The following is a 25434-nucleotide window of genomic DNA, read 5'->3' as shown; positions in this document are numbered from 1 at the left end:
AAACAGACCTTGGCGCTAGAAGCCACAGCCGTGGCGACTCGGACAGGAGCATGGTGACCAGAAGCGCCACGAGGAAGCGTGCGGGACGCCAATGCTGTTCTGCTGATTACACGGGTATTTTCACTTTGGAGTAATGATCAGACTGTACAGTTAACTAACGATTTGCGTACTTTTCTGTACGTGGGAAACTTTACTAAAAAGTTTAAAGGGAAAAAAAAGACTTTTCAATCCTCTAACTGTAGTCTCACTCAAATCTCAAAAATCTATCCTTGGGGCAGCGCCTGGGTGGCTCAGTCAGCTAAGTGTCTGACTTCAGCTCAGGTCATGAGCTTGTGGTTCGTGGGTTCGAGCCCTGCGTCGGGCTCTGCTGACAGCTGAGAGCCTAAAGCCTGCCTCAGACTCTGTGTCTCCCTCTCTCTCTGACCCTCCCCTGCTCATACTGCCTCTCTCTCTCTCTCTCTCTCAGAAATAAATAAAACATTTGAAAAAAAAATTTTTTTTTAAATCTATCTTTGGTAAGTAAGCTCTTCTAAGAAAAAGAGTCTTTCCTCACAGGTCTAAAATACTTTGCACTTTGAAACCTAGATCTCTAGTTAACTCAATGATTCACTTTTCTTTCAAGTTTATTTTGCTCTTACTCCTTTTTTCTTATTTTATACAATCTATGAGCTCAAAATTAACAATGCAATTGCTCAAGGAAGTTAGTCAAAATCCTCAATTTACACAGGGATAAGAAAAACTCACATCATTAATACCTATATTAACATCCCAGTTACACAATTAAGTTTATTTCAAAGAATTATCTATGAAACTGATAAAATGCTCACAGGCTTCTTAGAAAAGATTTCCTTAACAATCACCAGTATGTTAACATAGTTCAGAGAAAAAAAGCTCAGAGAAAAAGGAAGACTTTTATTCCTCTGTGATGACATTTATCAAGGAAATCAAACAAAAATAAAAATTGTCAATGAAGTCAGTAAAGGGTAAAATTCACAATTTTAGAAATATTTATACAATAATATCTTTAGGGGCACCTGGGTGGCTCAGCCAGTTAATCATTCAACTTTGGCTCAGGTCATGATCTAATGGTTGGTGAGTTTGAGCCCCGCGTCGGGCTCTGTGTTGACAGCTTGGAGCCTGGAGCCTGCTTTGGATTCTGTGTCTCCCTCTCTCCCTGCCCTTCCCCAGCTCATTCTCTGTCTCTCTCTGTCTCAAAAATAAAATAAACTTTAAAAAAGCTTTTAAAACAATTTTTGTATAAATGCTGAAAACAGGTTACTTACTTGTCCACTTAATTTTTTTCTAAGGGAAGAAGATCAAGATTAATGAACTGATTTTTGAAAACATGGCACCTCAATCATTAACAAAAAAACCTGATGATAAACTTTTCCCCCAAACATTTCATCATAAGGACAAGTACTGGCCATTGTCATTGCTGTTTCCCTGTATCCCAGGTATCGTGCCACGAGATCGCCTTCCGGAGTCCTCACAGCACCCACCTGAGACCGGCTCCACCAGGTTCCCTATTAGAAATGAGGGAGCTGGGGGGGCACAGGCTGAAGGCAGGCGGGACCATGCAAGGTACCGCGGGGTGACTGGTGATGGCGCTAAGAAGGCAAGTGATGAACTTCCTGTGCCGTGCAAGGAGTGGGACACGCGGGTGCTGAGCGGCGCTGGCCGCTGGGGCCCGCACGCATGCTCGCTTAAATTCATTGATGAAGATTCTGAAGGAAGTGACTCCTGACCAGCCCAAGCCAGAAAACTGATCCAGAATCAAAGCTTAAGTATCAGGGTCAGGCCTTGGTGCTATCTTCAGCAACAGGTGCTGTCTGATCGATTCTCAAGCAAGATAGGCCTTAAAAATGAATGGGAAATGTGGTTTATTATGATTAACCCAGGCAGATTTTCCAAATGATTTGTGAAGCTATTTCTAGACGATGTGAAGCTAAGGAGCCTCTGTCCAGGTTTTATAGCTATTTGTCTTAAGAATTTACTGGAGCTTGTCAATTTCACAAATACTTATTTCTGAAAACATCTTTTAGGAATTTAGGTTGATTAAGAGGCGAGGTCCTGTGAGTGCTCTGATATAAAGATGCACGTTTTTTAGGAAAACAGAGCTGGATTTAATGTTGACTACTATTATTCCCATTTGGAGCGAGAATCATGTAAAGACTGAGAAAACATGTTTTTCCTTACAGAAGACAGGTACGCACATATTCTGTAAGTAATAGTCAATAAGTTAACTGGATAATATACAATTTCTTTTTCTCTTTTCATTTCCAAACTGAGCTTAACTGGGTAATAGCAGACAGAATGAAAAAATATCAAACATTCACCATGATGCTGTTTTTTCATATTTTGCTTCACATAGCACTCTGGCTCAGCAGCTTGTCACATTATTCACTCAGGAAAGGTACTGTATTAGCTGCTGGGGATAAAACATAAGCAAAACAGCCCCCTTACCAGCACAGAGCTCATAATCTCATTAGAGACAGACATGCAAATAACCACATGAGTCCGTGTAAAATAATAAGGGTCCTGAAGAAAGGGGACACAGAGCTAACACATACAGCAGGGAACAGCCCTGCTCTGAGAACCAGGAACAGCCTCTCAGGGGATCACAGGAGTGGTCTGAAAGAGGAGTTGGGGTTCTTTAGGTAATGGAGGGGAAACCTGTGCAAAGGTCCTGAGGCCCTTCAACAAAGGCCTGCAAGAACCGCACCGGTGGCCAGAAAGGAGAGGGTGCTTCCGAAAGGGTATTTGTTTTTACCCCAGGAACAATGGGAAGCCCTTGAAGAGTGTTAGGAAGGAGGCCTGTGACAGGATTGGTTTTACTTCTGTAGAACCTGCTATGGCCGTCTCGGGGAGGCTGGGCCACAGGGGTCGCAAGCAGATCACCGCGGGGCTGATCAAGGCATAGCAGAATCAAGACATAGCCCAGCCCAGCGGTCGTGCAGAGAACGGTGGACTTGGTGCCGGTGCAGCTGGCAGACTTTTTTTATTCTTCCCATTCTTTCCATCTTATACTGCATAAAGGACATTTCCCTTTAAAGATATTTTGAGCAAGAAAATTCTGATTTGCTTTAAATGTTTGAGTTGCAAAATCTGGTTCCATAAGCAAGGTGAAGCCTTGGCAACAAACACTACCAGAAAAACTCTTACTTCCTACCCCTAAAAAACGGGACCTAATAAATTAATACTATATTGAATCAGCCTGGGGGTTTTACTGTGTGCGGGTATATCCTTATTCAGCTATTTTCCTTAACTTCTGAATTTGCCGACTTAGCAGAAAATTAAATGCTTGAACTTGATGTCAAGTTAAGCTGGCTGGTTTTAAATAGTTTTTTTTTTCTTTTTTTCCAAATACAAAATACATGCTTACTCTAGAAAAAATTTCAGGCAAAGACTATGATAAAATAGAGGTAAAAATACACTTCTGTCTCCATCTTTGAGAGGCACAGAACAGCATGCAGGGAAGTGAGCAGACTCTGGAGACCAATTATCTGGATTCAAACTGTAGTTTGGATACCTACTGGCCATGAGCTTGAAGAATTTACTTAAACTCTTCTTGTAAAATAGGGATTAAAAACCAGGGCTGTAACTCTTAACTATAGAGAACACAATGATGATCATGGGGGTTGGGGGGTAATGGGGGAAACAGGTGATGGGGATTAAGGATGCACTTGTGGTGATGAGCGCAGGGTGATGTATACAAGTGGTGCATCACTATATTGTACATCTGAAACTAATATTACTCTGTATGTTAACCAAGTGGAATTTAAATAAACACTTTTAAAAAAATGAGTAAACTAGACTCAGAGAAGTCAAGAAACATTACCAAAATCACAAAGCTAGTAAGCGGAAATGCCAAAATTCTAATCCCAAGTAGTCTAACTCCAAAACGTGAGTCCCTAACCCTAACACTGTGTCACCATGACAGAGCTCCCAATACTAAAGCCACAGCAGTTTCTGGTGCCTAGCCACTTCAACCCCATCACTGGTCTAAGTAGAACGACTACACTGGCTGCATATGTGGTAAGACCTGCACACCATTTAAAAGTTAACGTCAACTCGAAGGCACCTGGGTGGCTCAGTCGGTTAAGCGCTCGACTGGCTCAGGTCATGACGTCACGGCTTCTGAGTTCAAGCCCCGCATCGGGCTCTGTGCTGACAGCTCAGACCTGGACCCTGCTTCAGATTCTGTCTCCCTCTCTCTCTGCTCCTTCCCTGCTCACACTCAGTCTCTCTCTTTCTCTCTCTCTCAAAAATAAATAAACTTTAAAAAAAATTTTTAACTTAATTTCAATTCTGGGATCTGAACCTCTGGTAGAAGTTTTCTGTCATTTTTCTTTCTTCTAAATAATATAAGAAAGGGGAGCGGTGAAAGCATATATGAAGGGGAAAGAAACAGGCTCTCTAAAAAGCTTCCTATTAGGTCGTTTTTCTCCTAGAATCTTTGATTATGCTGTTTCAGCTGAATGATACTACCTAAGGTAGAACTTTGAGTCTCCCACACTCAAGAAGTTAAGAACCGACTGACTGCAAATACCCAAAGATTAAGTTTGTCAATTCTAAGTTTTCCCCAGAGATGAATTTATTGACTGTCCTCTAACAAGAGTGCTGGTAAAAGCCTGGATCATAAAATTAGTCCAACACAGTAATGGCTCAGCGAGCTAACTTACTGCCCTAAACCTTCGCTTTTAAGTTTCTAAAAAAAAAGTATCTCAAAGAGATTCCAGTGTGACTACACTTATTATGATAGAAACCAGCAGAGACATTTCTACCAGTGCTGAGAGGCAATAAAGAAAATGCTACGATTACTAATAACTTTGGCAAAACTGCTAAGGAAAAAACTACAAATGAAACTGCAATGTTTCCATTTCCACAGAATGCTTCAGGGATATCTCTACATAAAATAGAAACAGAATTTTTATGAATGGCCAAAATAAAAATAAACAATATAACAGAAAGCAGGAAAACATTCTGATAAGTCACTAAGATGAAAAGATAACACCCTAACTTACAATGCCACTGTCTGTACACTGGGTTAACTGTAGTTAAATAAACTTTTCACGGGTTTGTCAATGCAACACTCAATTGGCATATAAATATTTTTAAAATTATGGTATCAAGTGTGATTATGTGACACTTAAATATTTTGTCTTCATCTGTTGGAAAATAACAGCACTAACCAAGGTAAGTAACAAATTTACGAATGCTGGCAAAGTAGGAATTTCTCAAGAACATATGAAATCCCATCTTTAGTTTTTACATGTTATTTTTATAAAATTTCAGACTTACTGCTTTTTTACATTGTTACAGAACGCAACAAACCAAAGCATTATTATAGCCTCACAAAATCATACTTTGTATTAATCCATTCAAAACAGAAACTGAAATATGAAAACATTATCAAGTATAAATCTATATATTTAATCAATTTTCTTGCAAACACATCAATAATCTTTCCAGGTACTAAATTCAAACAAGGCCTCAAAAGACTGCACACATTCTATTTACTGTCAATGTAATCTGAACCATCAATAATAATCTACAGATGCTCATCATATGAAACCACAGATTCCACAGCAGATGATCAGTAAACTTACAGTTGTTTTGCAAATACAGAAATAAACACAGATAATTATGGACTTAAAACCACAGCACCATGCAGAAATATGTAATATTTAAACAACCAGATCTTGCCAATCTACCAACAAACTTCGGTCATTCCCTTAGGAATACCAAGTTACAAGAAAGGCCTGTGTGGCTACAACCAAAATGTAGAGATACCTTTAGTAAGTGAGGACACATTACAGTCTTCTGGGGGAAGACCTGTACCACCATCTTTCCAGTATGGATTCAATTCTCTTTCCAGCAGTCTGGACTAGAACAAAACATTTTCAGAGGTCATAATTTAAAAAAGGCCACCATAAAATACATTAATCAATAATACCTGAGACTCAGTTAACAGTTGTAACCCTGGACAAATATTTAAAACACTCCTAAGACATATTCTTCTGCAACTTGTAAAAAATACTGTCTAAATTAACATTTGTCCAATGCTTTCAATGAACACCTACTATGAACAAAAACTGCCATAGATGCATAAGATATAATAATCAATATGCCTAACTCAGCCCTTGCTAGCGTAGGAGATAGTGAGGAACAGAGACGATTAACAAGTAACTGACAAGTGCTTTGAGAACAGAAGTGCAGAGAGCTACAGCCACACTTTTAAAACTCTTCTCACGCTGAAAGATCAAAGACTTCCTAGAGGAGTGCAGTCTGATACCTAAAGACTCCCCTCTTTTGGGGGTCGGGGGAAGACGGCATAGAGGCGCTCCAGTGAGAAGAAGTAACAGCATGTTTATAAAACCCTAGAGGAAATGGAAATCATAACCCTTTCAAGGAACTTAAAATAATTAAGACTGTCTAAAATCTAGAAGCTTGAGTGCATAGTGATAGAGATTAGGCTGTAGAATAACCAGGGTCAAGGGCCACATAGCCATTTTAAACTGTTTCTGGGGCCTCACGGTGGAGCTATGGTGAGTCATGAAAGTGACTGGCTTTGAATTACACAAAGAGCAAATTGGGTTCGGAGTGGAGGAAGGAGCGAAGGAAAACAAAATCAGAGGCAGGAATCCAGTCAGACGACTGTGGTAATAATCAGCAAAGAGATGACAAGTGCCTCCTGCGTCCCAAGCACTGTGCCAGGCCCTGATGCTGCAACGAAAAAGCCAGACAGAGTCCTTTCCATCAAAGGAAGGACGGCCTAGAGAAAGGAGAAAGCCAATCAAGCAATTCTACGATAGGAAGTGCTATGAAGGTAAGGGGCGCTATAGAACCACATATGAAGGGTGCCCAACCCGACCTGAGGAGGTCAGAAAACGTTTCTTAGGACTAATAACACCAATTATTAGAATTAATGATGGCAACTAGATGGAGAAGAATGAAGAGAGTTCAATATCAGTTTCTAGTAATATGAGCCAATCAGATTATTAAAAACAAAAATGGTGAATGAACTTTTTTAAAGCTTTTAAAATACCTTCATGAGTTTGATCCAAAAAAGTACAGAATCTTCAAAGTACAAAATTTAAGTTCAAAGTTAACATAGAAGGATAGGCAAAACCATAAGAATTTGACTTCTTATTTTGTACCAAAAAAAAAAAAAAAAGGAAATAAAAGATTCTGTCACTCCCCTTGTTAGACTACCATAAAATCTCAAAGAGTCTATAATCAAGGCACTTTATCCAGCGGTCTTGTGCAGACACTCAAAGATTCACATCAGAGTCTCAAAAGGATGCAAAAGGCTGACAGTATGGAGCCTGCTTGGGATTCTGTCTCCCACTTTCTCTGCCTCCCCCGCCAAATAAATAAAAATAAACATAAAAAAGAGGGGTGCCTTGGTGGCTCAGTCAGTTAAGCATCCAACTTTGGCTCAAGTCATGATCTTGAGGGCTTGTGGGTTTGAGCCCTGCATCTGCGCTTGTGGGTTTGAGCCCTGCTCTGCGCTGACAATGCGGAGCCTACTTGGGATTCTCTCTCACTCTCTTTGCCCCTCCTCTGGTCACGTTTGCTCGCTCGCTCCCTCTCTCTCAAAATAAATAAATAAACATTAAAACAAAAACAATGAAATGCCATTTCTCACTCATTAATGAGAATGACGAAAAGTCATGAATTAGACAATACGGATGTTAAGGACAGTAAAGAAATACACCCTGGTGGGGCAGTGTATGCTAGTGTCTGCACAGAGACAGGTGCGCACCAACGACCTTCGTCTAGCACTGTGTGTGACAGTGAAAAACAGCAACCAATGCCAATGTCCACAGATATCCGCAAGAAATGGACAGCTACAGGATGGCTCAGTTAGACAACAAAAGACTACACAGTGATTAAAATGAACCAAAATATAAATCAATCTCTAAAATATGCTCAGGCCTTCTAGTCAAAATGGCCCAGAAAGGTTCCATTCACTCATCACAACCTCCCTGCTCAGGACAAACAGAAAAGATACATAAAATATAAAACACACTTCAGTTCAAGACAAGATCAACGCCTCCAGAGACCATAATGGGGACGCAAAGCAGAGACCCCAGGCCTTCCTGGGCTCCACCTGCAGGCAGAAAGCGACAGCCCTGGCTCAGTTTGTATACAGTAATAAATACTACGAGTGCTCCGGTGAGATGCGGATGGAGCCAGCTTAGCACACGAGGCCCAGGACTGGGTGGGACGCTTCCTGCTTGCAAAAGGCTGACAAATGGATGTTTGTCTGTACAATGCTCTACAGAAGAAGCCTACAGATAGATGCCACAGGTCTACGGCATACAGCCCAGTGAGTGCAGGGGAGGCCCAGAGGACAAAGACACAGCCTTGAGCATTTGCTTTCACACTTGTTTGTGACTTCCACCCAAAGAGAGATTATATGTGTATGTTTATATGTGGGGCGTGTGTGTCCAAAACAAAGGTTTTAGGAAACAAAATGTATCTGCTGACATTTTATATTTTAAGTACTGACTGCAATAAGTCAGTTTCATGACCCACGCTGTGAACTACACCAGCCCCAACACCAGCTTGGAACACCAAAGAAATGATATCCTCAAAAACAAGAAAAGACATGAAATCAACGTGCTTCACCCGAAGCTTCAGTTCAGGACCATCATCTTAGACCCCTTCCCACTGTCTTCATGTCATCTGCACTCCCATTACTAGAATCAACATCTGATTCTAAGACAAGGGCCTTTTTTTCTCCCCAAAATAAACCAAATATTTATCATGGGTTAAGAATATAATCATGTGCAGAGAACAGCAAAAACTCATGTGCAGATGTTTAAAAACTGGCTGTCATCACTCAATAGTCTAGATGATTTACTTGTGTACACAAGAGTCTGAATTGTCACCTAAACAACATTCAGAACCTACTAAAGGTTATAAACACCAAAACTAAATCCAAGGATTTACAGAGCAGCAAGGGAAGGTCACAGGGAAAAGAATAATAAATCTTCTATACTTTCAAATATATAAGAAATAACCANGGGGTGATGGGCATGGAGGAGGGCACTTGTGGGGATGAGCACTGGGTGTTATATGGAAACCAACTTGACAATACAGTATTTAAGAAAAAAAAAACACTACACACAGAGTTCTCTTCTAGCTGCTAAGGAAGATATAAATATAAAGAAAAGTTTCTCAAAAAGTGTATAATCTCAGAGGGAAATCAGAGAAGACTATTAAATCACAGTACTTTACAGAAATCTACGAGTACTATAAAGTAAAGGAGCAAAGAGCTATGGAAACATAAAGACAGAAGAGATTTATTTCAGTGAAGGGAAAGAGAAAAAAAGTCACAGTATATATCAAGTTAGGCCTCGAAGGATAAACAAGATAAGAGACTTACAGACTTTCTACTTCACTTAGAAAGAACCAGATGAGGGGCATCTGATGGCTCAGTCAATTATTTATCTGACTCTTGATCTTGGCTGAGGTATCATCTCACAGTTTGTGAGACTGATTCCTGCATCAGGCTCTGAGCTGACTGTGTGGAGCCTGCTTGGGATTCATTCATTCTCTCTCTCTCTCTCTCTCCCTCTCCCTCTCCCTCTCTCTCTCCCTCTCCCTGGCTGGCACATGCACTTGCTCTTTCTCTCTCTCCAAAAAAATAAACTTTAAGAAAAAGAAAGAAAGGAAAAAGAAAGAACAAATGAACAAACCAAATGAATAAAAATGCAGAGATAGGAATTTGCAAAGAATATGAAGGAAACTGGTTAAACTAGCCTGGCTGAGGTACAAATCACCAAAGAGAAAGAGTCCAATCCAATGTGTCTGAACTCTATTTACAGCAGCTTTTGAGGGATAGGGGTCTTTAGGAGAGAAGGACAAACACAGCACCTTATTTTTTCAGTCCAGTCTCTAAACAAGTTAAGAAATGTAATAAAAACATAAGTAAATAAATGATAAAAAATTACCTTTAATGCTGGTGAAGGCTAAACTGGAAGAGAACTTTTGTGTCAGTAAAAACCAACCGGGCCTGTTAACTGAACCCCACAGTGAGGCCCTTTGCCGGGTACGATCAGCACTGAACCAAGCCCACCCCACCCGATTCCCTACCCGGTCCCCACAGGCAGCCCGTTCGGTTCCACAAGCAGGAGAGGCAGGTGCATCCTGGTGTATCCTTTCCGAATTTCCCAGAATACTCACTCCATATCCTCAAGGACAGGATGAGGAAAGAGGGTGGCATGAAATAACCACTAGCGGAGCTTCTTCCGCCCAAAGGGAAACACCGGAAATGGTGAAGACATTCCCCTCTGCTTGCACCACTGAAGACTTCTACAGAGTGACACCATGACCAGAGCCGTCCCGTGAAACACGTGACCTGACATCCTTGTAGGATGCGGCACGAAAGATGAAGAGGGTACTGACACTGCCCACGCAAGAGTAAATCAGGGCCTGAACCGTAACAACAACTAACCGTAAATGGTTCTTGGTCCCAGAGGCTGTCCTCGGTTCGTCACACGCATTAACTCAGCTCCAGGAGGGCGGAGGTAAACACGGCCTGAGAGGCCAAGCCAGACACACAGCTGATTAAGTGGCGCGCAACTCGAGCAGGGGCAGCAGCAAGGAAAAAGGCGATAGAGAGACACAGGACAAAACCTGGGCAGATCAACAGATGCGGACTTCATTGAGTCAGAGAAACTTATAGAAGAGTTTGTAAGAAAAAATTATGCGGGTGAGAAAGCCTGAAGTCAAAGCTGGAAAGGTGGGGAGGTAAGCAAGGAAAAGTTACTACCGTTTCTTAGAAAAAAGAAGACAGTTTCATGTGACAGTATTTCTAAGAATAACTGATCACCACTGCACTCTGTAAAGACAGTCAAGGGTTCACTAGCTTCTACTGTTTGATATGGAGAAGAGGCCCGAATAGGATATGAACAAAACCTAAGACCACAAGCCAGGGTTGCCCTAACACACACCAAAACATTCGTGCCCACCAAAAGCAGAGCATGATTTCAGAAGCGAGCCTGAAATGACAATGGGTTCTAGCAGCTTCCAGACTTCACAGGCTCCACTCTCCACTGGCTACCTCCCTACTGCTACCTGCAATTCCCCTTTCCTCTTTTGATACCATGACTCCAACTCCTTCAGGTCCCAAAGACAAAGATATTTTACAGAGCTCAGTCAAGATGCTCCGAAAACCCCAGAACTCAGTGTTCCATGTGGAGAGCTGCTTAGTTAATAAGCCAATACCATGTGCCACACCTACACTGTCAGAATTAAAATTAAACTGGAGGGTAGGACGGCAGAGAAGACAACACTGACCAGACGACTCTCACCATCACTCTCAAATTTTTTATTTATTTGTCCCTCTGTGGCATGTTCAAGGTAAATTCTGAAAGATGATCGTCTTGTTCACTAATTCTCTCTTCAGCTGTATTCAATCTGTTGATTACTCATCTACTGAGTTTCTAATTCCAATAGTGGTGTTTTTCATTTCTGCGAGTTCTTGTTGGCTCTTTCTCAAATCTGCCTTCATAAAAATCTTTTCCTTCTTACTCACATTTTCCACGTCTACTGGTACTGACTGTATACTGCTATTAAATATCCCAACAGATAAAGGCTTTGTGGGTCTGATTCTACTGCTCATTACCTCAGATGCCTCTCGTTCATGGACTAGTTTTGTATTTTCATGAACTTTGTGATTCCACATTATGAGCTTGTTTCTCGGAAACCTGTCGTGCCCATGGTGACAGTGTGGTCCTCCAGAAAACACCAGTGTTCACTGCTGCCGAGGGCTTCACGGCACTACCAACACAAGAGTGCTTTAAAAGAAACTCTCGCCTTGAAGATTCTCAGATCACACAGGCAGCAGTGAAGCCCTTACAAATCCACACTCAGGGCCAAATGCAATACTCGGGCAACTACACATGCCCGGGATTTATAAATCTAGCATAGCATTCAGCTGACTTCCTAGAGGAGATTCATTTCACAAGAACTTCTATCACCCTTCATAGCGGTTCCCACTAATGTTACTAAATACCACAATAGACAAAATAATACTTCACAAGCAAAACTGCATTTACCTAAATGTCTCACTGGTTATTAAAGGTAAATTAGAAGTTACAGCATTTGAAATGTTCTCTTACCTGTTCTAGTGCTTGGGTTTTCTCTCGCTCTGCTTTCTTCACAGTTTCCTTTGCAGCTTTGAGTGACGATGATGACACAGTTTTGACAGACATAAAATCAACAGTCATCCACGCATCTCTCTGTTTAAAAACAAAGAAAAGTAATTTCAATCTCAACTGATTACAAGTGGACAGTAAACACTGGGTAATAACAGCAGGGACTCTGGCGGCACCGAATCCTGGATCAAATCCTACATTTGTCTAACTTGACGCAAGTTTTTTAGTCTCTCTATGCCTTAGTCTCTCTCCTGTAAAGCAGAATAAATTCCTACCTTTTAGGACTATTGCAAGGAGTAAACAAGAAAAAGAGATTTAAGGAGCCTAGTCCGGCCCGAGAGGTACTCAAACACCAGCGTTCTTTCCACCCCTCCTCGCTGTGGCTCACTGCATCCCCACACAGGCAAACCACAGGCCCTAACTTGTGAAGTGTCCACTCTAAATACTGCTGAGAGGCGTGATGACAGGTGTGGGCAACTACTCAGTGGAGAAGGGTCTGATACAGGTACCTGCACAGGGCGCCCGGCACAGGAGAGCAAAGTGCCGCATTTCTAGAAACAACTGGCAGCAGGAAACCCTCTGTGGGACTCGAACAGAGGGAAGTACTCACTTTCTCATAGAAGAAGAATGGAAGTCTACAGACTAAGCAAACAGCACCACTGCCAGAATTATCTGTAAAAGTATACCGTTTTCAAAGTTGCTTTGGGAGAAAGTTCATTTTTCTCCCAAAGCAATGAGAACCATCTGTCGTTTCAGCATCCATCTATTCTTAGAAGTTCACACATCTTTCTTTAAAATTGGGTGACTTACCTGAACAACGTGGTTGCCTTCTTTCTCCGAATTTTCACCTTGCACTTTCCAGGCCTTCTCTCTGTCAGGCGCCTGGGACGGGACAGCCTCAACCCACTCGTCTTCAGAGCTCTGGGAAGAGTCGGCATGGAAGAGAAGTTCTCAGACATGCACACTTCCATGTGAAAATGTGGTGCTGTTGTTAAACAGTAAATTCAGTTTCCTAGAGAAAATTCTTAGACTATACTTCCCCTTTAAAAAGCTACACTGAAAATCTGAACAAAGAACATGTAAACCCACTCTTCTGGGACAAGCCCATGAAACACCAAGACCATTTTCATGCCAGGGGAAAGCGGAAACAAAAGATTGGAAGTGACAGCAGAGAACTCACTTCAACATAGGGCTGCAGTTCCACCAACATTAAGTGATACCGACATCTTTGTTTAACTAGAACAAGGGAAACGAACACCCAAGTAAATGACTGTGTCTCTAAGTTTCCAATTTTTAGATTTCCCTAGGTCTAAAAATGCAGAGATCGCAGTGAACAGCCAGGCTGGTGAGGCACTTGTTACTGTGTTTAAATACCAGATTATTAAATCAGCTAAGAAGTATTTAGCCAACATCCCCTATGTGCTCAGCATCATGCCAAATTCTGGGTTTTGTTTTCCACAAATACATCAATCAACTCCTTCTATGTTAAGTACTGTAACAAGTACGTTCACATATGTTCTCAAGCTGACTCCTTAAAACAACCTACATAAAATACTATTTGGTTTAACAGATAAGAAAAAGCTTCCCAAAATTAGGTAACTTGCTCAAGTGCCATGGTATCCAAGTAGGAGAACCAGAATAGAAATCTAGATGTGTCTGGCTCCAAATCTTCTCTTTGGAGCTGTATGGTGGAAGGGTGGGAAATGTCCGACCCACCCTCCAACAAAATTATTTATACCTGTGCCTATCCTTACCTCCTGTGAATTCTTCCTCTTCACGGCGGGTCCTCCTCCAAAGTTCTTAGACCCAACCACTCCTGCCCCTCCAGGACCACGCACCATCAATTATCTCCTTCTCTTGTAGCCTGTCCTACAAGAGGCACTCTATTGGCCTAGAAATACGCTCAAGCACTTCCTATCCTGCGTGTGTGCGTGTGTGTCTCCCTCTCGCGGCAATTTATCTTCCATTTTCTACTGTAAGCCAAATTTTTCAAAGAGTAATCTGTACCCACTGCCTTCACATCCTCACTTTGACCCAATTCTCAAAACTCTACAATATGGCTAATGTTCTCATTAATTTACTAAAATTTCTTCAGAGGTCACCGCTGGCTGCCACTTTGTCCAATGCAGCAGAACGCTTTTGAATACAACTCTTGACAACTCAACTTCCTTGACTGTATGACCTTTCGCAGTTCTGCTTCCATGCTTGCTTGCTTCTCCATTTCCCTTATGCACTTTTCCTCCTTTGCTCAGTCCTTAAGTATCAGTGCTGTGTGGGGTTCCTTTCTTTGCACACTACATTTTTTAATCTCTAAACACTCCCCTTTGGCCATTAAATCCACTCTCATGCCTTGTGCTGATATCTTTCAAACTGGTCTACCCTAGGAGTGGGTGATTTAACCTTCCATATTTGGACACCCTGCTGAACTCAATAAGCACAAAAAATACACCCATCGTCATCTTCCACAAAACCCGTTCCTCCTTCTGTATTGCTAAACTGAATTACCTGGTACCACCAACCATCCCCTTACCCAAGTCAACAATCTCAGGATCAACTTACCCCTCCCATCAAAACCTAGTATTTTCATTTCCAAAATATTTTCTCAAATACATCATGCCTATCATGGGAGCCCACTTCCATCCCTGGCCACAGTTGATCGGTTCAAAGGTAAGATTCTGACCCAATTTGTATCAATCTGAGCTCCTCTCCAGGAATTTGAAATCAAGACTAAATGTGGCTGCTCTAAACTAAAGGAACTGGAAATGCATTGGCAGAAGCCATTTCTGCCATGAAGATAGAATTCAGCAAAAACTGATCTGTTACCAAGAAAAAAAAATTAAACTCAGAGAAAAATAAAAATGGAAGATGGCAAGATGACTCATAAAAGCATTTCAACTCTAGATCCAGCCATTCCTGAAGCCCAGCTGCATTCCCACACCTAGAGACTTCTGTACTCTAATAATAAAGTGCCCCCCGGGTGCCTGAGTGGCTCAATCAGCTAAGCATCCAACTTCAGCTCAGGTCATGATCTTGCAGTCTGTGAGTTCGAGCCCTGCATCAGGTTCTGTGCTGGCAGCTTGGAACCTGGAGCCTGCTTTGGATTCTGTATCTCCCTCTCTCTGCCCCTGCCTCGCTCTCACTGTTTCTCTCAAAAATAAATAAATATTTTTTAAATTAAAAAAAAAATTAAGTGCCCCCCTTTTCTGGATAAGCCAGTTTGTTTGATACCTGTTACCTGCAACCAAGAGCCCAAACTAATACACGCCCCTCCTGTCCATCCTTGAAGCATCCCAGGTCACATCTTATCTCACACCTGGACAACTGCAATAACCTGGACCCTGGTCCTTTCTGCTCCCCTTCCTCTTCCAACCAACTCCCTCCTCCCCCGACACATCTGGAGTAACAGAAAGGGCACATCTGGCCTCTTCTATGACTCGCTGTCACAAAGCTCCTCTTCTTTCTTACCAACGGAACCCAATCTTATTGGGAGACCTAATGGGTCTCCCTTGCTGGAAAGCAAAGACTTCTATGTCCAAAGACACTGAAAGGAAGGTATTATGTGGGACTTTCTGGAAGTCAAATTATGAAAGAGAGAGTCCCCTTTCTTGTTCTCTGGATGAAGAGGTAATGCTGTAAAGACGCAGGATGGGCTCAACAGCAGAAGCCTTAGTTCTGGAAGACCACACTAGACCCAGGGTGCCTACCTGAGTTCTTTCAGGAGACAGAAAAGTTAACTATCTTGTTTAACCAATGGCTAAAATCTGAGATATTCTGGTAAACGCAACTGAACCTAATTAGAGGGCACACTTCCTACTGAATAGTGTCAGAGCTCTTGGTTTAGGCCCTATCAACTCTCACATTTTCACCTCTGTCTACTCCACTCTTGTTTTCTAATCTAGGGCTATCAAATTGCTTGTAGCTATATTTACCTACATATATACAAACACACATACACGTTTTCTCACTTCCATGCCTCTGCTCTCACAATTCCTTGTGCACAAAGTGCCAATGCCTTTCTGCGCCTGGCTAAATCTTAGTCATTATTCATGGCTCAACTCAAATATTATCTCCCCAATAAGTTTGCAGGTGAAATCCTCTTTCCCTTAATAATCGTTCTGTCTTGGCGTCAGGAGATTACATACTGAAATTATGTACCTATGTATCTAGCTACAAAATGAGTTTTCCACAGGCCTGGAAAACAACAACCATATTTTTACATCCCCTGTGTCTATACCAGCGTCTGACGAAGAGCTGGCGTTCAATAAAGGTGCACTAAAATTACCTAAACCCTCTTTTCCTATCTTTCCAACAGCCCTAGTCAGAAACTTTAACTGGCAGCCGGCACTCAAGCATTAAATACCAGGCGCTGAAGGGAAGAAGCGCCAGTGACACGCCTGGCGTTCTTGTTACTCATTCACAGAACAGTGACGCCTGGACCCGAGTGTACAACTCGCCCGCCTTCACCCCCTGTCTGATAACCCTGTTTCCCACTTCCACCGCTGCAGTCAGCCGCGCGGAAGCGGGCTGTTCGTGCTGCGACCTCAATCCTTCTGCAGATCTCAGCTCTCCGATCCGCCGTTTTACCTTGAACTCCTACCCCATCAAGCGTAAGGCGCCTCCTGACCTCACACAGCTCCCAGAAGCCTTGCTCTCCCGCGCAGCACTCACAGTAGCCACACCCCAGAGGCGGCAAAGGGCTACCAGCAAAAATCAAAGGGCCTCGAGGACTTCCGCCTCTGGCCGTGACTAAATAAATAGCATCGAAACAGAAATCCAAAGATATAGAAATAATCATGGAAAATGTTTACAGCTGTTTTCAGAACACTGAATCTCAGTCATACAGGGCTGTATCCCTCAACAGGGAAACAACTGAGGCGAATGTGACCATTACGATCTCCGTAGCTTTTTGCCTCAAAGCACTTTCTAGACCAAGGCGTAAGGAAGGGTTAACTCCAGCTGAATATGACATCTCACTGTGCTAAGGAAACAGAATTTGTGTTACATGATTTTGCCCAACTAAATGCCAACATTACGCATTCTGAGCATGTGTACAGTGGGCAAGACTCAGCCACAATAATCAGGTTAGGCACATGAAGTGCATTTTTCACTTATGATATCTTTAATTTACAGTGGGTTTGTTGGGACATCACCCGACAGTAAGTCAAGAAAGATCTATAATTACACTAAACATAAATGATCTAAACCACTGCTATCCACAAGAATTTTTCTATACCTACACGGCCCAATACAGGGGCCACTAACCTAGCCACAAATGATCACTGAATACTTAAAATATTTGGCAGGGCACCTGGGTGGCTCAGTTGGTTAAGCATCCGACTTCAGCTGAGATCATAATCACATGGTTCGTGGGTTTGAGCCCTGCGTCAGGCTCTGTGCTGACAGCTCAGAGCCTGAAGCCTACTTCAGATTATGTGTCTCCCTCTCTCTGACCTTCCCCTGCTCGCTCGCTCGCTCTCTCTCTCTCTCTCTCTCAGAAATAAATAAAACATTAAAAAAAATTTTTTTAAATCTGAAGACAGTTTATGAATATGAAAGTTATCTATAATAAAAATACTACTAGAGATAAAAAGAAACATTTCACAAAAATATAATAGTCAATTCATCTAGAAGATATAATAGTCCTAAATGTGTAAATACTTAAAAAACTTCAAAATACTTAAGGCAAAAACTGACAAAACTGAAAGAGAAATAGACAATAATCTACTATGGTTAGATTTTAATACTGCTCTTTCAGTAACTGATAGAAGAGAAAAACAGAAAATCAATAAAAATACAAAAGACTTAACACTATTAATCAACTTTCCCAAACTGGCATTTATAGAACACTATACCTAACAACAGTTGAACTCACACTTGTTTCAAATACACATGGAATTTTCATCAAGATAGATCACAGGCTGGGCCATAAAGTTAGTTGTGGTAATTTTTTTTTTCAAAGTCCAAGATTCAAAGGATATTTATTGTTAGCCTATACATATGAGGGGTTTTTTCCTTTTTTTGAGTACAGTTGACACACAATGTTACATTAGTTTCAGGTGTGCAACTTAGTGATTTGACAAGTTTATACGTTACGCTGTACTCACAATGTAGCTACCATCTGCCCCATTACATTACTTATACAGCACTTCCTATGTTCCTTATTCTCTACTATGGATTCCCATGACTTACTCATTTCATAACTGGAGACCTATATCTCCCTCTTCCATTCACCCATTTTACCCAAACCTCCATACCCCTCCCCTTTGGGAACTATCAATTTGTTTTCCATATTTACAGTTCTGATTCTGCTTTTCGTTTATCTTTTTTAGATTCCATTTATGAGCAGAAATGGCCCTCTCTCTGCCCCTCCTCCATTTGTGCGCACGCACGCTCTCTCTCAAAAATAAACATCAAAAATGTTTTTAAGATTAAAAAAAAATCAATAACACCAAATGGCAATTCTTTGAACAGATTAATAAAACTGATAAACCGCAAACTATAGTGACCTAGAAAATGAAAAGAAAATAGAAAAGTGCCAAAATCAGGAAGGAAAGGGGGACTGAACCACAGATTCTACAGACAATAAAAGGACAATCGGGAATATCATAAACAACTTTATGACAAAAAAATTCAATGATTTAAATTGGATATGCTTTCCAGCCTCACGTGGACCCTTCAACACAACACAGCAATTAATCTGCTTTTTATTACCTAAACAATGCTGTAGAAGTCTACCCTATCTCCTTAATCCTTCATCCCACTTCTGCTCTGAAATCATCCTCTCAGAAGATTTGCTCAGAGGGTTTCATCTGCTATTTCACCAAGGAAACAATCAACAAGCAGAAACACTCAATAATCTGCTCCCTTCTCCCCACACCTCCTCTTGACTTTTTTGTGCTTGTATCCACCTTGATAACGCCCTCCTAGCTCACATGAGAAGGTGTTCCTATTCCTGAGCAAAGCTTACCCCTTTCCCTGGGTCCTTACTCCAACTTATCCTCAATAGTATTTATCTGTCTTTCACTAAAGACATTTTCTCAAAAATAAGTCACAATAGCCCAGACTCCTCTAACTATCCATCTGTCTTTCCTTCCCCCTCGCTGTCAGTACAAACTTCTCTTTCATTCTCCATTCTACTCCAATGCGGTGCAGCCATTGACCACTCATTCAAACAATTCTCTCTAAGGTACAGTTACACAACTTATTACACATGTAAATATGTACATATTGTATGTTGCAACAAAAAGACTTACCTATACAGTTGACCCTTGAATAACAAGGGGATTACAGGTGCTGACTCCCCACAGCCAAAAATCCACATACAACTTTTGACTCCTCAAAAATATAACTACTAATAGCATACAGTTTGCACTGGAAGACTTACTGATAACATAATCAGCAAACACGTATTTTATATGTTATATGTGTTATACACCGATTCTGACAATAGAGTAAGTTAAAGAAAATGTTAAGAAAATCATAAGGGAGAAAAAATACACTACTATACTGTATTTACCGAAAAAACATCTGCTTATGGGGCATCTGGGTGGCTCAGTCAGTTGGGCCTCCGACTTCGGCTCAGGGCATGATCTCACTGCTCGTGGGTTCAAGCGCGGCACTGGGCTCTGTGCTGACAGCTCAGAGCCTGGAGCCTGTTTCGGATTCTGTGTCTCCCTCTCTCTATGACCCTCCCCCACACTCGCTCGCGCGCTCTCTCTTTCTCTCTCTCTTCCTATCAAAAGTGAACATTAAAAATTTTTTTTTAAAACATCTGCTTCTAAGTGGATGCACAAAGTTCAAACCCATGTTTTTCAAGGGGCAACTGTATTTCTAGGAAAGAACAAAGAAACATGACAGGGCAACGTGGCTCTAGGAGGAGGCAAGTATCCTCAATCCAATTACCTAGGTGTTTCCTCCGCCTGGCAGGTCCATCCCCACAAGACAGAGGTTCTTTTTTTTTTTTTTAAATAAACACTTCCAGAAAAATATTTATTCAAACCAAGACTCCACACATATACAGTACACTCAACCAGTAAGCAACAAAGTAAAATTTCAAATGCCTAACACAGAACCAAATCATTCACTTCTGTTGCGGGTTTGGAGAGATGTGGGGTAATTATCCCACATATTCCCTCCTGCTACATCCTATGATTCTCATAATTAGTGAAGCTTGAATATAAAGGTTAAGTTTTCTCGAGGCTCCGAGAAATCTTTTTGCTTTATGTCTTATTTCTCTAAGGAGCTCTATCTCATTCAGTGGATTCAATATTAAGTCATCTAGCTGAGACACTCTCATCACTTGGGTTCCGGTTCAACTAGTCCTCCCTTTCCCCCTTGTGATCAAGCTTCATAGTAACTGGACTCTGCATTGTTTCCGAATGTCCAAATCTTCAGGATAACCCAATTTCAACAAAAAGAGGACTCTGAATTCTTCTTTCTTCATTAGGACAGAGATTCTTAACCTGTGATCTCTGCGTAAACCCCAGGGAGTTTGATAAATCCCAGTGAAATAAACAACTTTGATTACAAATTTCTTTTTGGAGAGAGGATCACTCACTTCTTTCAGGTTCTCAATGGGATCAGCAACTCAACCCACAAGTGTGGAAACACGGTTTCTATCTTCTTCCAGAGCTAAGACTTTCCAACTCACTTTGTCCTCAATTATGTAACACATTTTTTTCTACAGAACCTGAATACACTACAAAATATTCTGGCTAACTGACCAAAGTGCCCAGCTGTACTTCTCACTGTGAATTAATAAGCTGCATTCTCACGTAAGATAGGCTCCCACGAGCCACGTACCATCTCAGGGTGTACCGCCACACACTCAGGCTCGGAAACTGCAAGACGGCCAGGCGGGAATTCGGGATTCAGCTGCATACACCACCCTCCGAAGATCAGACCCAGGAAACCAATTTTCCCTCAACATCTCTAGCCCTTAGCTCTCTACGCACCATGTACCTCTTTCTTCCTGAAAATAAAAGTGAGAGGCTTTCCCTTCTTCTCTGAGTCCTTGCATCCCAGAACTGGATACAGACGTAGTGGGGCCACATTCTCTTCCTTCTGACCCCAAAGATCAATATATTAACGTGTCCTATTTTAAAGACTTAATTCTTAATTTCTCTTTTAAAAAATAAACAAAAGCAAAAGACTCTTAAATGTCTCAAACTCTTTACCCTTATAAGTACAGTACTGTTCTTTCCCAGCATCTTCTTCCAATTTCCAGCAACTGCTACTGACTGGCCCTTGGCCCCACCTGGCTCTCCGGTGTTAACGCCTCCCTTCGTTCTCAGCGTCCCTACATGATTCATCCGTTCTCACGGCTTCACGGAGCAATGACTCCCAACTCCTGTCTCCATCCTCCAACCTTTCTCTGTAACCTACGATCCATGTTTCCAGCCTTTCCTGGACATCTCGAAGTCAATGTTTCCCAGGCATTTTCATACCCTAGCTAGTAATATTTTTTAAGGTCTCGTATATTTTAAGTTCCTAAACATCATTCCTTTAGATACGATTTCCTCAGGCAGCTGCTTTGGTTCGCTTTAATACATACTTACTGATGAACTATCAGTTGACTCATTGCTTTTTTCATACTTCTGTTTCTTACTCTTTTTTTTCTTCTCTTTCTTTACTTTTTTTGAGTGCTTATCTTTTTTCTTCTTTTTCTTTACAGAGTGTTCCTGTAAATAATCATTTTAAAGAGGTAAGAAAGGAATTTTGTCTTCTCTTACTTTAAAACAAGAGGGAGAAAAAAATCTCTATTCCAAAAACCACATTTTCATGAAATGAAACAATAAATATGATAAAATAAAATCCTCTGAGAAACTTTAACAAGTATCTATTATATTTGCCCCACAAATAAGTCATACAGATGAGATACCTTATCAGGAAAATATGGGGGAAGTTTCAGTTTTATTTGTGGATTCATCTGACATATATAATCAAATAAATACATTTATACACAAACTGTGTGCACGCACACGCACGCACACACGTACATATATCCTTCTATGGTCCCAAAAGAATTTATAGAAGATTATTAGGGCATATAAAATAGAAGAACCTGGGTGGCTCTGTCACTTAAGCATCTGACTTCAGCTCAGGTCATGATCTCACAGTTCATGAGTTCGAACCCTACGTCAGGCTCTGTGCTGACAGCATGGAGCCTGCTTGGGGTTCTCGCTCTCCCCCTTCCTCTGTCTCTTCCCTAGTCACACACTCTCTCTCTCTCCCACTCTCTTTGTCTCTCAAAATAAATAAAAAGATAAGCTTAAGTGTGTGTGAGTATGTGTGTGTGTATAACAAGACAGAAAAAATCAATATTATGGAAAGGGGAAACAAAAATTCATACAAAAAATATGACATTAAGCTTAAAATGCATGATTTTTTAGATCCATAAGCTTGATACAAGTGAGGCAGAAATTTGCTAAGCTTTCTACCCATCAACTCAAATAACAAAATCTGTCTGTTATAATGTTCAAAATATTAAAATATATTATTTCTGCCACGGAGATAAAACCAGTCAGTAATGCCAACTATGTGATACCCATTCTGTAACTTTTGAAAACAGTAAAAACAGTAATATAAAGTTGCTCTTCCACTATTAACTTGATTAAGAGCAAAAAAAAAAAAAAGATCTATTATATCAAGCAAACCTGTTAATACTCACCTGTGAGAACTGTTCAATTCGCTCATTCACATCAGGTAGCATCCATGTATCCTCACCCCGCAGTCGTTTAAGTTCTTTATGCCGTTCTTCCTTTTCAAAATTGGCTTTAGCCTAAAACAAAGAAAAAAGAAAAATTAACAACTGATCTAACTGCTTTTCGCAAAAAGAGTAAAACAAAATCATTTTCCACTTTCATATAAAGGTTCATAAATCACTGTTTGTCCCCTACCAGGAATTTGCTTCAACCAAAGTATAAGAAAGTTAAAAAAACNGCTTTTCGCAAAAAGAGTAAAACAAAATCATTTTCCACTTTCATATAAAGGTTCATAAATCACTGTTTGTCCCCTGCCAGGAATTTGCTTCAACCAAAGTATAAGAAAGTTAAAAAAAAACAAAAAAAAACAAAAAAGACAAAACAAAAAGCTCTCCTTCCACATTACCAATCACATCACCAATCACTAGTGAATCAGAGACACAACCCTGGGATCCATAGTAGACCCCCCCCACCTCCACTCCTTAGCTCCCTACCTTAAATAGGACTTGAATCTCCTTTTTCTTAACCATCCCACTGCTACTGCCTGGGACTTCAGTGACTGTTAGGAGAATGGCCATGCCTTCATTCCGCAATGCCATATCCTTCTACCCANTTATATGGAAACCAACTTGACAATAAACTATTTGTAAGGAAAAAAAATAAAAAATTAAAAAATTTAAAAAAATAAAAACAAATAATCATGTTGCTAATTTGTATTTATCTTTTAACAATGAGTCAAATAGCATAAGTTCTTCCTAGGACAGTTACTGCTGCCTTTTCATTCTCTCTCCAAACTCCAAAACTGGTTTTGGTCCTTCTCAAACTCTGTGGATATCTCTATTACAAAAAAGTTTTTTAAGGCTATTTATTTATTTTGAGAGAGAGAGAGCATGAGCAGGGGAGGGACTGAGAGAGAGGGAAAGAAAGAACCACAGGCAGGCTCCACACTGCCAACACAGAGCCCGAAGCGGGACTCGAATTCACGAACCCATGAGATCATGACCTGAGTCGAAATCAAGAGTTGGATGCTTAACAGACTAAGCCATGAAGATGCACTTTTTACATTAAAAGTTATCTTGGCTTACGAACCTACTCCCTCCAAAAACTGCCTGAAAAATCAAAAAAGTAAGGAAGAAGAATATTTATTATACATGTATGTTACATATGCTGAAATCAGAGAACAAGACCAACCATTCACCTGCCCGAGACTAATGCCTACTCCTCCCCGTAACATCCAGCGACGGTCATCACGCCTTTCCCCCCTCCCAGCTCCTGCTCATGTGTATTTATTTAAAAGTCTTCCATCTTAAGCAAAAACAAAAACCCTCACTTGTAGCCCATGCTGCTCTCCAGGTGCAACTTTTCCCCTTCCTTGCCACACTTCTTAACATCTTGTCGGATAGTACAGTGTGCTTGGTCCATTCTTTACAGGTAACCTCCGTGCATCTCAATCTTGGTGAGAAATACCATGTTTCTTAACCCTTTTCGAGTCTCTCCTGTCAATCCTTGCACGGGTCAGTAAGGATTGACAATAACCCTGCAACTGGTACCAACAGTAACACAAGAGCGTCGCACAAACCGTCTGCTGCAACGTGCCTCACGTGTGGTTCTGAAAACGGAAATCGTTATTTCAGAGACAAGAGCGGCGAGGACTGAGGCTGTGAAACGCGCCGGGGGAGCCATGAGTGGTGGGGTCCCTCAGAAGGACGCCGCCCCCGTAACGAAGTGATGGAACTAATCAAGAATGAAGGAATTAAAAATAAGTGACCTCAGGAAAGAAACAGGCCTTCCAAAAAACGGAATGAGCAACTGAAGACTGCCAACGCATGGAAGGAGGCGGGAGATGGCCAAGAGCGTTTGCGCGTCCCGAGGGGAGACCCGCAGCCAAAGAAGGGGCGAGAAGGAGGGGAGCCAGAGGCCTAGTTCCCAGGAACCGTCCACTCGCGATTCTAAACGACTCCAAAAACCCCAAAGCGGGGATACCTGGCGCAACACCTCGGCCCTGGCAATCCTGGTCTGCTCTTTCCGTTCTTCGATACTCCTCTCACTTTCAAATCGGCCACTGGCAGCCGCCATTGTTGTTGTCGTCGTAAAAGTAGGAAGCCGGCACCAAAACCTCAGTTTACGACTGTCGTAATTTAATAAACAAAGGAGGGGGGACTTCCCGCTTTTCCACCAACGGAGCATGCGCGTAAGTGACCGGCGCCGAAGGCCCAGGTGCTGACGCCGGGGAGTGAGTGAGGGTGTGCGCTCGTTCGCAAATTGGAATCTCCTCGAGCAGAATAAATGTCACTGTGCATTTGTGACGCGCTTGGCAGGACACCGACGGCATTCCCCTCGATTTCCTATTAAAACCTATACGTTAGAAGCTCATAGAAGTTAAGTCCCTGCATCTCGAAATTTTCCACCCAAGTGCCCTTGTGAGCAAAGATTCCCTGCGCAGGAGGGATGGCCTGAAAGGGGGGCAGGAAAGACCAGTTGCTGTGAAGTTTCAGTGCTTTGATAAAATTCAAGAAAAAAAATTTTTTTTTTTTAATAAAAAGGAGCCGTTACACCTA

At 41.5% G+C, this 25434-nt stretch overlaps 1 protein-coding gene across 1 annotated transcript in view; it reads right to left on the bottom strand.

Annotated features, from left to right (window-relative positions):
- CWF19L2 (CWF19 like cell cycle control factor 2) overlaps nucleotides 1–25077 on the bottom strand; it is a 126372-nt gene extending 101295 nt beyond the window's left edge. The window contains exons 1-6 of the mRNA XM_077777443.1: nucleotides 24860–25077; nucleotides 22843–22953; nucleotides 21731–21853; nucleotides 12984–13094; nucleotides 12138–12257; nucleotides 5794–5887 (exon numbers count right to left, since the gene is read on the bottom strand). Of these exons, the coding sequence (XP_077633569.1) occupies nucleotides 5794–5887; nucleotides 12138–12257; nucleotides 12984–13094; nucleotides 21731–21853; nucleotides 22843–22953; nucleotides 24860–25063 (763 nt within the window). The 5' untranslated portion in view covers nucleotides 25064–25077. The remainder of the gene's footprint in view (nucleotides 1–5793; nucleotides 5888–12137; nucleotides 12258–12983; nucleotides 13095–21730; nucleotides 21854–22842; nucleotides 22954–24859) is intronic.
- Nucleotides 25078–25434: the final 357 nt, after the last annotated feature.

Source organism: Crocuta crocuta, unplaced genomic scaffold (genome assembly GCF_008692635.1).
Source record: "Crocuta crocuta isolate KB4526 unplaced genomic scaffold, BGI_CrCroc_1.0 scaffold278, whole genome shotgun sequence".
Taxonomy (NCBI): Eukaryota; Metazoa; Chordata; class Mammalia; order Carnivora; family Hyaenidae; genus Crocuta; species Crocuta crocuta.
Note: the sequence above shows the minus strand (reverse complement) of the source record. Positions and strands in the feature narration are given on the sequence as shown.